General features: G+C 39.0%; 1 protein-coding gene and 1 long non-coding RNA gene across 4 annotated transcripts in view; one reads left to right on the forward strand and one right to left on the reverse strand.

Moving 5' to 3' along the window:
* The window catches only part of LOC119488144 (guanine nucleotide-binding protein subunit beta-4), a 29,860-nt gene that overhangs the window by 5,937 nt on the left and 6,205 nt on the right, over nt 1-17,718 (reverse strand). Inside the window, exons 2-10 of one of the 3 annotated variants that reach the window (XM_037769481.1) lie at nt 16,232-16,325; nt 8,130-8,338; nt 6,843-6,881; nt 5,787-5,893; nt 4,794-4,808; nt 3,355-3,418; nt 2,302-2,464; nt 659-725; nt 17-218 (exon numbers count right to left, since the gene is read on the reverse strand). In XM_037769481.1, coding sequence (XP_037625409.1) covers nt 17-218; nt 659-725; nt 2,302-2,464; nt 3,355-3,418; nt 4,794-4,808; nt 5,787-5,893; nt 6,843-6,881; nt 8,130-8,186 — 714 coding nt within the window. In that variant the 5' untranslated portion in view covers nt 8,187-8,338; nt 16,232-16,325. Of the gene's footprint in view, nt 1-16; nt 219-658; nt 726-2,301; nt 2,465-3,354; nt 3,419-4,793; nt 4,809-5,786; nt 5,894-6,842; nt 6,882-8,129; nt 8,339-16,231; nt 17,017-17,718 lie in introns of those variants that run through there. The other 2 variants (XM_037769480.1, XM_037769482.1) reach the window with 2 other exon arrangements.
* On the forward strand, nt 4,935-13,728 carry LOC119488145. Its single transcript, XR_005206883.1, has 3 exons — nt 4,935-4,945; nt 12,717-12,725; nt 13,134-13,728. It is a non-coding gene; the product is annotated as an uncharacterized LOC119488145 (long non-coding RNA).

Raw genomic sequence — 17,718 nt, forward strand, 5'->3', positions numbered from 1 at the left:
AAGTTTCGGTACTCACGGTGACGGCGTTGATGTCGGACACGTGGCCGGTGAAGGACTGCCTGCACATGCCGTCACGGATGTCCCACAGCTTGGAGGTGGCGTCACAGGCTCCCGACACAAAGGTCTTGTAGTCCGGGCTTAGAGACAAACTCATCACATCCCCTGTGTGGCCAGTGAAGTTGGTGGCCTGCTGGCCAGTCTCTATATCCCACAATGCACTGTAAGAAAGGAGGAAGTGGTTAGGTGAGTGTCCCCTGAGACAATAAATGCTTTTACATAAACTGCCAGTATTAACACACTTAAAGCAATACTCAATAATATATTATCTAACACATACTATCGCCCATATTAACAGAATTTTATAAACCTGCGTAGAATTATGACCCTGTATGACTGACAATGAGTCTGCCTTCGGTATCTACTCTCACGTGATAGAGCTATAGAGAACCGAGCACCGAGCACAGAAAGGGAATTCCACAGCAGCAACATGAGGGTAAGATAGTGAGATGGATATTGGAGAGAAACTCTTGACATTTTTATATAATGGGGTGGAGCATCTTCAGTCTACTGTGTAGCATTGAAACGAGAATATTTCTATCATGTAAAGTGCTTTAAATGATTTAAGCTGTGCAGGTGGGAACAGAGGGCCGTTGCTCACCAGGTGGTGTCTCCGGAGCTGGTCAGTATCTGGTTGTCATCCAAGAAACGACAGCAGGACAAGTAACCTGGAGGTAAACAGAGGTTCAACATCAGATAAGGAGCCCTGCCTTGTCAGTACCCCCTGGGCAAGGCAAGGCAAGGCAAGGCAAGGCAGCTTTATTTGTATAGCACATTTCAGCAACAGGGCAATTCAAAGTGCTTTACACAAACATTCAAGGACATTAAGACATAATTAAAACAGTCATAAAAACGTTAAAGGCAAGGCACTTTACTCTTTACCACGACTGATTTTTTACTGCCACGCTAATCCTTCTTCACAATGTTGCCTTATGTAAGTTTTAACCAGGAGTGATATCTGTGGCACCTATGGCCCTTATGAGCAGTCCCACTCATTTAGGTTGTGCCCAGGTAGCTGAGCCCATCCTTAAAACCACCTCCTGCGATTTGAAATAAAAACGATTTGAGAAATGGGCATGTTCATCCAGTACCAGGGGTGGGAATCACCAGAGGCCCCACATTGCGATATTATCATGATACTTAAGTCACGATACGATCTTATTGCGATTTTAAACGTTTTGCAATATTGCGGTAAGAAATATTGCGATTTATTACCTTTTTTCAAATGCAAATTATGCAGTTTGTCGACATTTTTTTTAATCTAATAAGATACATACATATATTTTTACACTGTTCACTCAGAGTTTACATTCACATATCTTGAGGTCAGAGGTCAAGGGACTTGAAAATGGACATTCTAGTTTTTCCTCACCAAAATTTAGCGCAACTTTGGAGCTTTATTAAGCCTTCTTTTCAACAAGCTAACATGACATGGTCAAATCGATTCCTTAGGTTTTCTAGTTTCATATGATATCAGTATTTTCACTGTAACTTTAAAACTGAGCCTGCTACAACCTCTGAAAGACAGAATAGCGTCCATCAGATTGTTAAGAGGTTAATAGTTTATATAATAAAAGATTGATACTTGACGTCTGTGTATCAATACAATATTGCCACGCAAAATATCACAATACTATGCCGTATCAATTTTTTTGCCCACCTCTATCCCCCACTGTAGCCCTGTGGTAGAAAACACTCATGTCCCTCCACCATCAGAGATGTGCAGGCTCTAAAGTTGCACTAGTATATTAGGGAAACTATTGTGAAGGCAATTTCTGACCGTTATAAAATAGTACTCCCTCTCTCCCTAGGCTAACAAGTGAGACTAATTAAATGTACTGCAAGAAAAGTTCTACTCTATATTTGTAGTGAAATGTACTTTTTTTTTCTCCATATTTCATGCTTACATGTCCTGAATACACTGCAGGGAAAGACAAAACCCAAACACTGAACTCGGTAAGTAAAATTATCCCTTCAAGAAAATGTTTTCGACAGGAGACATACTGTAAATAAGCCGGTGAAAACATATGAGATCCAGTGGAAAATAATAGCTTGTGTAGCTTTCCATTGTTTGACTCATTGAATCAGCCAGCCAGTACATAATATCTGATAAAAAAAAGTAACTGTCAAAGTAATTTAGTATGGAAATAACAAGAAATATACTCAGGGTTACTGGTTCAGTTGAGCACAGCCAACGATAGGCTAATTTTATTGGTATTATTTCTTGGCTGGCGCTGCGCCTACCTGTGTGTCCGGGTAGCTCTCGGGTGACGCGCACGTTGCCCTCACGGGTCTTCAGGCTGTATATGGAGCAGATGTTGTCCAGGCCTCCGCAGGCCACATAGTTCCCGGAGGGGGCGTAGGCGCATGTCATCACCCAGGAAGAACGCAGCGGGATAGCATGCATCTGAGGACGAGAAGAGTCAGAGTCATTTCTTTATGAAAGTTGAGCTTTAAGGTCAATTAAAGCGTTTCAATACAAAATACTTTAAAGTCATCAGCTGACCTAATTGATTATGCCAGTTCATCTCTGTACTTCACAGAAATGTGTCTGTTGATGTCAATAACCAACGTGGTAAAATAATTACATCATGATACAGATGAAGACAACGCAACTTAATATTTAGTCCAAGAGGACAGCACAAGACAGTCTCGGGTGGTTTGTTTCTCCGCTTCGGATGTCAAAACATCAGTATGAGCAGTATCTCCATACAGTTTAGGTATTAGAGGTTCAGATGGTATAGTTGCTGAATAAAAAATATAACGTAATAGTTTATGCTATCAATGGCCACATATTTTGCTCCATTTTTTGGTTTCCAATTAGAAAAGAGAGTGATATTCTTGATGTTTTGGGAACTGTGCATTAAATAACCAGATTTTTCTCAAAATACAGAGGTCACTTTAACTATTTTACCAGCCAGATTCATTTTATAAATATTTAAAGAACCTCCAGTCAACCACATAGCTGTCATTTGGATGTTGGCTTGTCGCAGTTCCCAACATATTTACAGAGTCTCAGACTGGTTGTTTTGGTCCACACCACAGTATGATTACTGTGTTCATAACTGTCCAAACCGCACCAGAATTCAATTAAAACTGACTAAATTTTGACTTGTGAAAGCGCCCTAAAAGGAACATTTGGATAGCTGATCAGCCTTTTGAACCATCTCTTCAAGAGGAGAGTCAGTAAAGTCTGACAGGAGCAGCACATTGCAGATGGCCGAAAACTTTTAAATGTACTATTACTGTTCTTGTACATATTATATACATCTTATCATTGATGATCAATAATCTCACCTTATTTGTTGTGTAGCTGTCCCAGATGATTAGTTTTCCATCTTGCGAGGCACTGACAAGTAACCTGGAAACAAGTTAAGAACAGCAGCATGACATGTGGCTCATGTGTTGAAAAAAAAACACATAATCTAAAAAGGTACATGCACCTGGATCATAAAAAGCAATGAGAGCCAGCAGCCACCTAACAAAAAACTGTGCTATACTGTCTGAATGAGTATAAGGTGCTCTGTCAAAAAGCATTCAGCGTGAGCTCCCTACTCTTCTCTCCCGTTCCCCATTTCCCTCCATCTTCCCTCTTCCTCCCCCTCCCGGTGCAAGTCTCCTCATCCATGGAAGCCACTTTTAATGTCCCACTCCATGTAATATTCATTACCCCAGTTATGTAAAAGTCCTACTGTTGAGTGGGAGGTGGGAGCCTGATGGGTTGGGAGGAAAGCACTAGAAAGGAGATGGGGTGGGGTAGCAAGAAGGGACAGCAAAAAAGGAAATGCAGAGAAGATGATGAAGAAGTAGAAACAGTCAGTATAGAGTTAGAGTTATAGGTGGTGCAGATGCAGGAACAGCTGGAACCCCTCCCTCCCTTCCTGACTGGGTGTTTCCGTCTCTCCAGGGACAGGAAGTGGTTTGACGGTGCTACGCTACAATCAAGAGGAGAGCTATCACGCTCAAATGTCAGCGGCTGTATACAAAATAAACACTGGCCTCCTGCAGGGTCACCCAGAGGGTGCTCGGCGCGCACACACACACACACACACACACACACACACACACACACACACACACACACACACTTAACAGAATAATCACGTTTGAACAGCATCCTCAGCTGCAGGTAATACCAGTAGGTTTTACTATTGAAAAAAAAGAGAAAACTAATTTGCTTAAACAAAACAGATTTCCCAAAATCTACAAACTTTTACCAGAAAAACAGAACTCCTTTTTGTCTACACCCTCTTCCAGTTCATTTCCTATGGGTAAAGACCAGTGCACTGCATGCATACTACATACTACTTGCATACTACTGGGAAAATAAGATTCTAAGTGCTCATAATTGAAAAAAAAAAACTGTTAAAAAAGCAGTTTGTAAGTTTTAAATTTAGTGACAACTCAACGGTTGCAGTCCAATCTGGACTCACTGGTTGATTGTGAATCATCATAACATGGATAGAAAAAAAAAGATTTTTAGATCTTACGAACTGCATCTTTAAGGAAATATTAAATAAGCTGTGGTGGCTGCCTGTCTCTGTGCCCAGCTAACATCATTACTGTGCTCATAGTGAGGGCGTAAAACAGTGCTAGCACTTAGACAGATGTACAGTAGTAGTGGAGGTGGCAGTAGTGACAGTCAATTATGGTGGTATTAGTCATATTAGTAGAATAGTAGTAGTAGTGGTAGTAGTAATAGTAGTAGTGGTACTGGTAGTAGTATAGCCCCACACCTGGGACTGCCGTCACTGCCCCAGTGCATTGCATTGGGAGACAGATGGACAGAGAGAAAGATAAAGAGTGACACAGACATATTAATCACAGTAATAATAAAAAAATAATACCAGTCATTAGCAGCTGAGAACTCCTTCATTTTTAGGTAATTGTAATTTTGTCTGATATGCTGCCATAACTGAAGTTATGCTACAACTGCATAGTCTAGATATCGACAGCCATGTTGGTGGTATAATTTAGGAATAAATACTAATGTAAGAGCAGTTAGGTCAATTTTCCATGATAGAGATTAAGCCAATGCCAGACTGTTGATTTTAACTTTAAAATTCCTGCACTGTGGCTGAAAGTGTGTCCATGTTTTCCTGGAACGGAAACCTGCAGGCTGTCAGTCTGTGGTGGCACTTTATTGCCCGTCCCTGGTAAACTGTAGATCTTGACATTTATAGCTGTGGTGTTAACAGTCATTGGCAGTCTAGAAACTCAACAGGCTCTTAGCAGCGACAGAAATTAACTCTGGCTCAGGGGAGAAATGACCTTCCAAGTTCGTACTATTCTGATAAATTTAGAAAAGAAAATGGGCTAAACTGTGGTGATTATTATTAGCATCCCTTTGTGCTTTTTAAGCTGTTAGCATTGTCCACTGTGGGCCACCCTAGGTAATTCATGAGAAAAAAACAAACCTACACCAACAACAGCATCAGAAATTATATATTATGCTGAACAACATTTAAATGAAGTTGATGATGGACTGAGGAAACTGCATCATTCTGTTCTGTAAGGCCTCCCAAAACTTCCCAGAAATGGGGGGAAAAGTACAATGTTACTTTAAAGTATAGATTATCTGTTATTTACAGAAATGCCACCCCAAAAAAGAACACAATAAAAACATAAATCAGACCAAGAATATATAAGAACCCAGGGGTGTAATAAGGTTAATTTCCTTTTCCTGCTGTTAGCTAATAATTGTGTTGTCTGTGGAATAACTTCACTACCTGGAGTCGCTCCCCCAGTGCATTGCATAGATCTTGGCCAGGTGGCCCCTGAGAGTGCGTCGCGTCCGCATCTGTATCCGGCCCACTGAGTCCAGACCAGCTGTGATCTGCCAAAACACAGGAAGAAGTGTCAGCAGTGTCACTCGAGGCCCACGCACACGCACACGCACACACGCACACGCACGCACACACACACAGAGGACAGTGGACTCTAGCTGAGGCAGCAAACAAATCACTCAACAATGAACAATGACGAAGAATAGCGCATATTGGTGTATAATGTCTGTGCAGTATTTATATGGATTCAGTGACAACGTGTGTGTAAATACTGACAGACTGAGAAATTTCTAATGTCTATTTTGACACTTGTACATTGATTAGCCACTGACTTATACTGAAGGTAGTCAGTTGATTTTTGTTCTAGTTCTAGTTTCAGTGCTGACCACGTGGTTAAAATTACTACAGAATTGAACCGATTATATTACAAGTTAATGGGTCATATCGTAATGCATCTAGTCGGCTCACCCACTTTGGCTTTGCCTTGTGAAACTTTGCAACCGCAATTTGTTATACAGATGTATGTCATCGGGCTGGGTGATATGGCCAAAATCTTCTATCAAGATATAGGTAATTTCATATCTCAATAGCGATGTATATCACAATATAGCATGGTTTCTGGTATTTATAAATAGTCTATATGAAATAACCACATGGTAAAGCCTATTTTCGTATACTCCTGTGTGAATTAAATACTTGACAAATGAAACCTATATCGCAATAAAAACAATATAGAAAAATATATATGATAGACATTTTTAATATTGTTTTGCCAATATACATTGTCATATTGCCCAGCCCTATTTCATATTTGTCATGGTTTGGGCCATTTAGAGTAACATTTAATGTCTTGAACACTTCCTCCTTAATTATAATTAAATTAAGTAGATTGTAATTTTAAAATTAAGTAATTGTTGCAATGAAAATTTGTTCAACTGCACAGGAAAATGCACCGCTAATTGTTCACACAATATTCCATATGTGGAGAGGAAGTCTTACCTGTGACAGAGTGGAGTCACTGCAGGCTTTCCTGGCATCCTGCAACACAACAAAAACAAATAATCATGATGACCAGTGACTAATTTCATCTTATTCTGTCACTGCACAGCTAAACATAACTCATTGAATTATGCACAGACAAACACACACAAATAATGAAAAAAAAGACAACCTTAAATGGCAAAAACTATGTCTAAATCACTGTCTAAACATGTGACATAAGTAGGCGGGGAAAAAAATTGATTTACCTACTTATCGTGATTATTTTTTTTTTTTCTTACAATTTTGAAATCAATTTTGAAATTTCAGAATCGAGGTATTTGCTTCATTTGAGTCTATGCGGAGGTAGAAGGAAGTTAAGGCTTTTATTGTTGTAGTCTGAGTAACATGACGTCATATCCGTTCCGTATCCGTCACTCAAAACAAACAGTAGCCGGCCGGACATAGCAAGCAGAAACCGGCAGATACAACAGAGCAGAAAACGGCGAAGGGTTGGCGTGGATACAACCTGCACCCTCACATTTTAAATCCAAACGCTACACATTAAAGTATGGAAACACTTTGGGTTTCACACATTGCCAGGACAGGCAGAGCTAGACATCACGCCTAAAGCTGCATGCAAACTCTGTCATGGACAGGAAACATTATTGTATTGCGGTAACGTGCGGTCAAGCCAGCCGTGACTCTCATCTCCGTGGTCAAATCGGTCGACGCTACAACTGTAGAGCACCATATACTGACATTTATGTTAAATGCATTCAAACGGCCCCGATGGAGCTGACCATGGATGTATAAAGAGAACGGAGCTGAAGGTAAGAGCTAATGAACGGAATTAGCGAAGTTAGCAGAAGTATACATGTGTGACTACATCTGGTTTTCAAAATAAGGTGTTAACAAAGGGAACTGTATATACAAAATACATATATGGAAATAAGATTGATTGGATTATATTCACCAGAAGTATAAAACATTACATGTCCCTTATAAATTAAATAGAAAATCACCTAAATTATTGCTAAATCATAGAAAGTGAATACCTCACAGAATAATCACACAGCAGCAACTGACATTTATAGATCCGTTCCCACAATTCAATTCCTGCACGAGAATGGAGGAGGCTGATTGACAAGTTATATGTCGAGTGTGCGTCACTGTCTCTTCTAAAACTCTGTGTGAGTCACAGCTTGCAGTGAACAGACAGTGGCACACATGCGATGTACAAACACGAGTACAACACACACACATCAATATAAACAAACACGTGACACATAAAAAACGTTGCCGTACCCGGATCTGATTGCGTAGTTGCTCGGCTTCCTGCCGCAACTGTTCCAGCTCGCTCATTGTCCCTCTGTGATGTGTTCAGGCCACACTCCGCTCCAAATACCGACCGGGCTGGGAAAACACACACGTGCCTGCACGCACACACACACACACTCACTCACTCACTCACACACACCCACACACACTCGCACAGGCGCTTCACCAGCTGACACCTGCAAGACAGAGAGACAGAAATACTATGAGTTCAACAGGCAGACGCCGCAGAGTGAATGATGGGAAGACTTCCATCAGACAAACATAGGTATCCTGTACGGGCTCAGAGCAAAAGGAGGGTGCTGCAGAGGGTGGGGCAGGGTGGGGGCCTGGAGGGTGGCCTGGCTCTTCAAACACCCCCAGTCTGGTTCAAAAGGCCATCTGAGCCCGGCTCTGACCTTTCCTGACTCAATCAGCCTTTTGTGTTGTTGCATTGCGCTGTTTGCTCGGCCCGCCCCAAACAGCCTCGAACGTGTACGTGTATGTGTGTGTGCGGGCAGATCTGGATGGTTTATTAGACAATATGTCCAAATGAGAAAGAGATGTGCAACATATTCATCTGTGGGTGTGTGTACATTATGTGAGCATTTATTTAAATGTGAGTCCATGTTAGGTATGTCAGATCTGTTTAAACGGGCACGCACGTGTGTGTGTATGCGTGTGCGAGTTGCCACTTCCTTTACCTTGGGGAGCCTGAATGTGGGTCACAAAGCACTTAGACACTCCTCAGAAATGTTTGGACCGCACCCCCCCACCACCCTCCCAACCCCCTCTCCTCATTTTCCAGGCTGTTTTTTTACAGTCTGCTGTCCAGAAGTCTAACCCTCCGAGATTAAATTTTCAGTTCCATTTTCTATAATTCAACAATTACACCGAGTCCTGCCCTTCCTCTCCACAGGAAATCATGTTAATGTTAAGAGGAGGTTGTTTGTGCTTTATCTTCATTTTTGCAGAGGCTTTAAAACCATCGAGGCCCAGTTACTATATTCACCACAAAAGAAAACCCAGCATTTTACAAATAAGTAACTAAAACAATGATTTGCTCTCCACGCTGTCTTTTAAGATACTGTGAATGTGTGAAAGCTACTCTTTTAGATTCTCCGTTCACTTGCTTTTGGCCATTGTGCCTCTGCTCTGCAAACACAAAGAGAGGATGCTTTGGACCGCTCATCGAGGACTCTTGCCTCAGCCAAGGAGGTCTTTGACAGTAACGAGGCATCGGGGGCAGCGAGCGTTGCAATGCTTTCAGCTGCCCGGGAGTGACGTCACTCTCTCCTCCGGCTGACGCAACCCCCCTGAAGAGAGGCTCTCAGCGTCAGCTCGCCTGTGATGTGGTGCTGCTCTATGACTGCCATGGATCCATTATATCCACTGTACGCCTCTGAAATCTGCCACGTCACACAGAGCGCCTTGTGGACTACCAAAAACACCACATATGACCTTCCACACTTGGCTAAATATTTTCAATCAATGTTTTCATGCCTGAGGCTTGTGCCGTCAAATGCGATGGAGCACGTGAAAGAGATGAGGTGGAACATTACGCAGGTATGATGGAAGATGATGCTTTCTCATCAGTTTGGATAAAACTGATTTTGAGTGCCTTGTAAATTGTCTTGTTAACATATGGATAATAAATCATTTAGAAACCAAAACAGGCCACTCATTACTGCTGTAGAAACTAACCACATATCAAGCTGTTATACGGATAAATGTTCCCTACAAAAAGGACAAGATAAAGTTTACCTTTAACAATTTATAATCGTAAAACTCAGTGAGCAGTGTGTCTTTTCTCCAGTTGTGTGACTCGGGTCATGCAGCCAACCAGCCGGGCCAACGCAGGCCCAGAGCATGGCACAGGATCAGGGGCGACAAAGGCAGAGCTGTGTGCTGGAGCTGCCTATTGTTTAGTAGGAGGCTGCCAGCTACAGTAGATAGTGCTGCTTGGCACCACCGCAGTTGGGTCTCTGAGACTGGCCATGGGAGGCTATAACTGCTACAACCCTTCTGACACCAACCAACCAACATGTTCAGCGTCATGCTGGAGCTCCCACCACAGCTGCCATCTGCATAAAACTGTGTAAGTTTGAGACAAAGATGCACAAAGGCGGAAATCCTGATACCGGCACGCACACACTTTGCGTCTTTGCATCACATCCATAAGGCTGTCTGGATACATAATTCTCTTCTATGAATCTCAGTCACTAGTTCGCCAGAAATTAGGGATGCACCAATACCGGATACTCCGTCCTCCTCACGGCGATTGCCGTGTGTGAAATCTGACTCCTGCTACTCTGTGCTAAGACTCCGTATGGAGCAAACACTTTCACTTTGTAGAGTCCAACGTCCGACTTTGTATTGAGAACACGCCGCTGATATGTCAAAATTAACTAAATGGGTTTATATTTCTATAAAAAAGCAAAACGACGGTGAGGGTGGGCAAGTAATGCAATTGGTGTATGCCTGACTACCGTGTAACACCGGTAACACTGACTACCGCGGCAAGCCTAGTATCAGTGACAATGGGGCCAACCAATTCAATTGTACTGTATATGTGTATACTAAATACATTATATACTATAACTTTAATTCCTGTTTAAGTTTTGACCAATTTGTTGCTGCATTAAAAGGTTTACACTTTAATTGTAATTCCTGTTCATTTTGAAGATTTTTGGTGTATGATTTATTACTTTACAATTCAATAATTTTATATCTACGTCTTTACGAATATCTGTCTTAGTAAAACTGGAGTAATTAGTTGATTGATCAATTAGTCGAGTTAATCTGCAACTATTTTGGTAATTGATTAATCGTAAAAAAGTCCTTTGACTAAAATGCCAAAACTTCACAGCTTTTCAAATGTTCTTAACCTTCTCTAATAGTAAACTGAATATCTTTATCACACAACTAATGAAGGAAATAATCTGGGGATTAATTCCCTTTATAATATGAGAATAGCTTATACGTGTTTTTGTATGTAAGCATCTGGTTCAGTTGTCAATATGTTATTAGCTGCTGTTGCACATCTTCATAACGGAGTTTGAATCCATGTTAACAGTGACTGTAACAACTATTGTTTATCACACTGGCATTCAACCTTTCACTTTCATTATTATACCACTCAGGGAGAAAGAGAGACACACCGAGAGCTCTCCTTAACTTCTCCATAGTAGGGTCATTGACAGTCACAAGTCAGTATAGTCTCCAGTTTCCATAATGAAGCCTGGTCACAATATATTTGTTGCAGGAGACACTGTCACTTCAGAGTGTGTCCCTGCTGACTCAGTGATAGTTCATGTTCAGCAGGAAACATACAACCATAAGACAGTAAAAGCTCATCAGCATATTTTGTATTTAACTTAAATTTGTCAATGAGACCTTCTGCCCCTTCTGGGTCACACACAGTAGAAAAAGCCAGTCACATCTGCATCAGTCATGAACAAATACTGGTGAAAAGAGCAGCAGGGGGTGCAGGCGGTGCAGCTGCACCCAGAGCCACAGGGGCCCGACAACATGAAATGGTCAGGAAGTTAAGGAATTAACATTAAGAACAGCCAGCTCTAATCAAATTATAGCACAATAGCCCCTGTGAGCACTTAATACCAGTGTTCACAGCAAGACTTTAATATTTATCATTTAAAAATCAACAGTACAACAGTGTCTTTATTATTTATACTTTATTTTTGACCAGCAAAGAGAAAGGACAAAAGATTATGACCTGTTTTTGTTTTGTTTATTTGCTTCTGATTTATGATGTTGTGGTTCTTTATTATATTATATTTTTGTTTGGTTTTCACTGCTATTTTGGGTAGATTTAGGATAATGCTTTGTTAAGAATTAAGGCTAGGCACAATAAGCTCAGGCTTCAGCCTACACCTTTTTTTTCGGTCAGAATATTACATTTGTTTTTATTTTTTTTTATATAATGATTTTGTACTATTTAACCACTTTCATAACTGTGTGGTCAAATTGTTGTATTGTGAATAAATAACCGAAAAAAAACAAAAATAAACTAAATTAAATCCGGTCCAATATTCAAGCATTTGAATTACACGTTTTAATGAACAAAACATTTACAAAATGTATGCACTTTCTGTACATTTTGTAATAAATGTACGATCTAAAGGCTCAAGTATATAGCTATTTCCTTTTTCATTTCCTTGAACTAAAATTAGGTTCTATACCTCATCAATAGGGATGTGACGATATAGGATTTTTATCATGGATCACAATAAGTTGATTGTGGTGAATTTCCATTATCTGGATCGTGTATGTCCTCACAAGTGACTTAATAAAGCCGTCTAGCTCGCTATCGTGGTAGAGAAGTGAAAAATAGAGATTGTTTTTAAAAATACAAGAAATATCATGTAAGAAAGAACAGACTCAACACAATAGTTGCTATTTTAATTTTTTTTATATGTTATTTATGCAGGGAGACCTTATGATTTATGATTACTTTAAGATTGTTTGATTTCACTAAAAAGGATATTCAAAAAAATGTGTCCCATCTGTGATGTAATAAAAATATTCTTAACAAAATGTAACATAAAGTGATTCCAGTGTGTTTTAGTGCCATTTTAAGAGTTGTAAGCATATTTTAATTATTATCGGGATAATATTGTGAATCACAATTATTTTGGCAATGATAATTGTGACATGAAATTTTCATATAGTCCCATGCCTTTATGTATTTTTAATTTATGATATATACCGCTGGAGTATATGCTCTGGTATTCATTAGACGATAAAGTTTAAAATTTGTTTAACATCTTACCAAAAAAAAGAAACCTACACCTATGATTTCATCCTCATAGTTTCTACCTGAGAGACAATTTCAGGAGCCATGAGTGTCTGTACAGGATCGGCAGGAAACTCATTACGGCTCGGCGTGTGAAAGTGAAAACCGAATGCAGCAGAGCCGCTCCACCAGGTGTAAACTTGTTCAGGTAACCCGCTGACTATGCCAAACATCTGCAGAATGGAGGAAATACCTGGTGAGATTCCAGTAAGGTGAGAGGTCTTCCTTCTCATCAGCTGGTTCGCGTTCATGTTATATAATTTATGTGTCGTAAATTATGAGAAAAAACTTGGAACACAGTGGATGAATATGTGATGATTTTTTGACCTAGTTTGATCCCCAGGTTTCACCCCACCTACACCAGACAGTCACAGAATTACACATGATGTAGTCACACATCATTCCTGATCAAAACTACAACAACACAATTAGATGGAAACTGTTTCTGTCCAAACAGGCCCAAAGTGACTTCCATAACCTGAACTGAACCATGACCCTTTTTCCTGAAAGTTTGAGATTTCCTGCTGATGGATAATGGGTCCAATTATAAAAACTGCTGCCTGTTATTTTGCTGTTACCACATACTGTAGGTCTCAGTCTTGCATCATTGTCAGTTGAATATATGGGGAAAACAATCCATTTGAAGACATCCCTTTGTGTTCTGTGAAATTGTGACTGGCATATTTCACTATTTTCTGTCATTTTATAGACTAAATAAGTAGTCAATTAAATGGAAAAAAAACATCAGATGAACTGGTAATGAAAAACAATAGTTAGTTCAAGCCCTACAGCCAGGAAAAGACAACACTGGAAATATTTTATCATAATCTGGAAAATCTCAATAATAATACTGTGTGTAGGGCTCATAGGGGTGGGCGATAAAATATTCAATATATCAATATAATAATTGATGGACTTTCACTTGAATTGTATCGTGATTAGAGCTGCAACAATTTATCATTTAGTTGTCTACTATTAAATTAATCACCAACTATTTTGATAATCGATTAATCGAGTGGGAATTTGAGTGATTTTTGAAGGGAAAAAAAGGCAATTCTCTGATTCCAGCTTCTTAAATGTGAATATTTTCTGGCTTCTTTACTCCTCTATGACAGTAAACTGAATATCTTTGAATTGAAAAATAAAATTAATTACTGAAGTTTTGATTTACATGTGTTGAGAGCCAAAAGCTAGTTGCATTAGACGTTGAATTGAATATTTTATGTGACTTTGCATACGTTTGCCATATATTGTTATAATAATACTGATTTCAACCATACCACCCAGCCCTAATGTACAGCATCTTCAATCTCTACTAATCGATTAATTGAGAAAATAATCGACAGATTAATCAACAGTGAAAATAATCATTAGTTGCAGTCCTACTATTGAATGACATAACTTTATTTGACTATTCTAAATGAACAGTGTAAGTGATATGCTTGCCCATCATACCCACTTTATTTATATTTAACATGATATATTCTAGTCAATCACTATACTGTCCACCGTTTTGTTTTACATGTGTTGAGAGCCAAAAGCTAGTTGCATTAAACGTTGAATTGAATATTTTATGTGACTTTGCATACGTTTTCCATATATTGTTATAATAATACTGATTTTAACCATACCACCCAGCCTTACAATTGAATGACATACCTTTATTTGACTATTCTAAATGAATAAGTTACATGCTTGCCCATCATACCCACTTTATTTATATTTAACATGATATATTTGAGTCAATCACTATACTATCCACCTTGCCAAAAGTACTAAAAATCTCTAGGTATATATGCTAACCAGATACAGAAAAAAATGCAGATTGATAACATACATGATGAACTTCATATGTTTATTTATTAATTAGCCGAATTTACATCAGTAATCGTTTTGGGTCCAGTTTTATATATTTTTTTAGCTTACATATATTGTTGTTGTTGTTGTTGTGTGTCACTATGTTTTATCTATGTTTTTATGTACAAGCTGCTCCAAACCAATTGCCCCTAGAGGGATTAATAAAGTTGTTTGAATTGAATATACTGTACACCACAGCATTCATCATTCAACAACAACCCCACTGTCCTGATTTATTACATGTCAACAGCCAAGACAGGAAACCATCAAGCTGCATCATATGGAAACACATATATAGACTGCAGGTTCAAATTTACGTGTATTAATAATAATAACAATCTTTACGAAATTATCCTCAATCGAGATACATTACACTAGGAATTTGCTTTGGTTTTGTTGGTGCAAATAAGCAGTATAATAACAAAAGAATAGATAAAAACGTTAGAATAAAATAAGAATAAAAAAATTGAAATTCTACCAATATAAGCTATAAACAAAAATAAACATGATATAAATAGATAGTGCAAATATTGCCAAATCTTTATCATTAATATTACTATCCACCTTGCCAAATAAATACTAAAATCTGTAGGTATGTACTAACCAGACACAAATAAACTGCAGATTGATAACATACATGATGAACATCATACTGTACACCAGCATTCATCATCCAACAACAACCCCACTGTCCTGATTTATTACATGCTGACTGTCAACAGCCAAGACAGGAAGCTGCATCATATGGAAACACAATATAGACTGCAGGTTCAAATTGACATGTATTAATAATAACAAATCAGACATGTTCTGATACAAGCAACAAATTGCATGATGGCTCTCGCCCCGTCACGTCACGCTACCAGTTGCCCGCTTCGCAATGAAGGCGGACTGACATGTATATTTAATGGGAGAAAAAAAGGGGGGTAAAGAAGAAGCTACGCAGGGTGTCGTGCAAACCACTAATGAGAAAGCCTGATGTATGAAATGGGAACAGATGAATTATATGTTGCCCCTAGTGATAGAAGATGAATTCTATGTTGCCCCTAGTGATAGAATATGAATTCTATGTTGCCCATAGTGATAGAGGATGAATTCTATGTTGGCCCTAGTGATAGAAGCTTTTTGACCGTTGAGTTCCGCGTGAGAGCCGTTTGACAGCCGTTAAACAGCCGTTAAAAAAAGGCCGCGTTCGGATAGCAGTCGATGTCGCTCACAGGAGGAAAAAACAGGCAAATAGTAGGTAACAGTTATGTCAATATCTACATATTTGCTCACAGAAAAGACAATATTTCTAGCTCACGGGCTTTTTGACATCTCCCTCCTTCAATATAGAAACAAACAACCGTGAGCTAAAGCAGGAAATAGCTTAAAAAAAGCCTCCAAAAACATCAAGACTACACCACCACCACCACCTTACCTGAAACAGGCTTCTTTCTTTCTTGTTTGTTGGCTCTGTCCGTCCTTCTAATCCGAGATCCAGTTTATTCACACGACAACCATGGTCCCCAGCTCTGAGAGAGGAATCACAGATAATATTTAAGACAATTTAATCGGGTTTAAAGGGTAGCAGAGAGCGAGAGAGAGCGACGACTTGGGTCAGATTAGACTAAAAAATTTTCACCCAAGCAAGCTAATCACCACACCCATGAAAGTGGGAACATGGCAACAGCACTACGCTAAAGGGGTGCGCGGCGGAGAATAGATCGACCGTTTTTTATTTTTTAACCAATACAACACGTTATTAAAATACCAGTTTTCTTATTAAATCCTTTTGTATTTATATTCCAAAACAGTTCGTAATGACATTTCCATTTTAGCTTGGGGAAAATGTCTGAAATGGGTTTTGTAACCTGCGGGTTGAAATGGTACGGTCCGTCAGCCCCCTCAACAAAAAGGAACCGAATGGGATCCAGGAAACAGATTTTATACCTATAAAGCCTGCAGTAGTAGTAGTAGTAGTAGTAGTAGTGGTTCAAATGGCTTTACCTCAGGTTTACAAAGACACATTTTGGGTTTAAAAACTCCACTCCTTCATTTGGTAAAATACCAATACACTGAATAAACTAGGTCTTCATATGTTCTTAGTATGCCCTTGTACAAAGTATTTCCTTTTATAATTGTAATATAACTTATTATTTTAATGGAGCTTCCCAGCAAAAAGCATTTCACACGATTGGAGCTGTATGACCAGCGTGACAATAAACATCTTGAATCTTGAATCTTGAGAGTGAATCTACTGTATTAGTATTAAAGCTGGAGGTGAGGAGAAGAACAGGTATTTATTGTTTACTCTGTGAATCTGTTACCAATTGTGACTTTGCTTTGTGACCTGTGGGCATTAGTGTAAAGTTGCATGTTTTCTGTTTATTTTGCATATCAAAGCAGCTCATATAAGTACAAATTACTTCAGTCAAGCTGTGCAGGAACAGATACAAAATCAAAGGTGTTTTGCAGCTATTCAAAGATAACTGCCAGCCTATATGACACTGTAATAAGCAAAAGGTGATCTAAGTCTGCATGTAGCAAGACATATACTTAATAGGTAAAAAAAAAACTATTAGTCAATTGATAGAAAATTAATCGGCAACAACTTTGACAATTGATTAACAATTTAATTTATTTATCAAACAAAAAATTCCAAACATTTTCTGGTTCCAGCTTCTCAAAAATGTCCTGCTTTTCTCTGTTTTATGTGATTGTAAATCCAAAATTATCTTTGTACTTTGGATTCTTGGCAATTCATTTAAAGATATCACCTTGGGTTCTGTGAAATTGTGATTGGCGTTTTCATTATTTTCATTCTATAATCCAAACAATGAATCCACAGATTAATCGATAAAGAAAATTTTTGTTAGTGGCAGCCCTAAAATTCTCACAAAAAAATATGGAGCTATTTTATAATTC

The sequence above is a fragment of the Sebastes umbrosus genome, chromosome 5 (genome assembly GCF_015220745.1).
Source record: "Sebastes umbrosus isolate fSebUmb1 chromosome 5, fSebUmb1.pri, whole genome shotgun sequence".
In the NCBI taxonomy this organism is placed as follows: Eukaryota; Metazoa; Chordata; class Actinopteri; order Perciformes; family Sebastidae; genus Sebastes; species Sebastes umbrosus.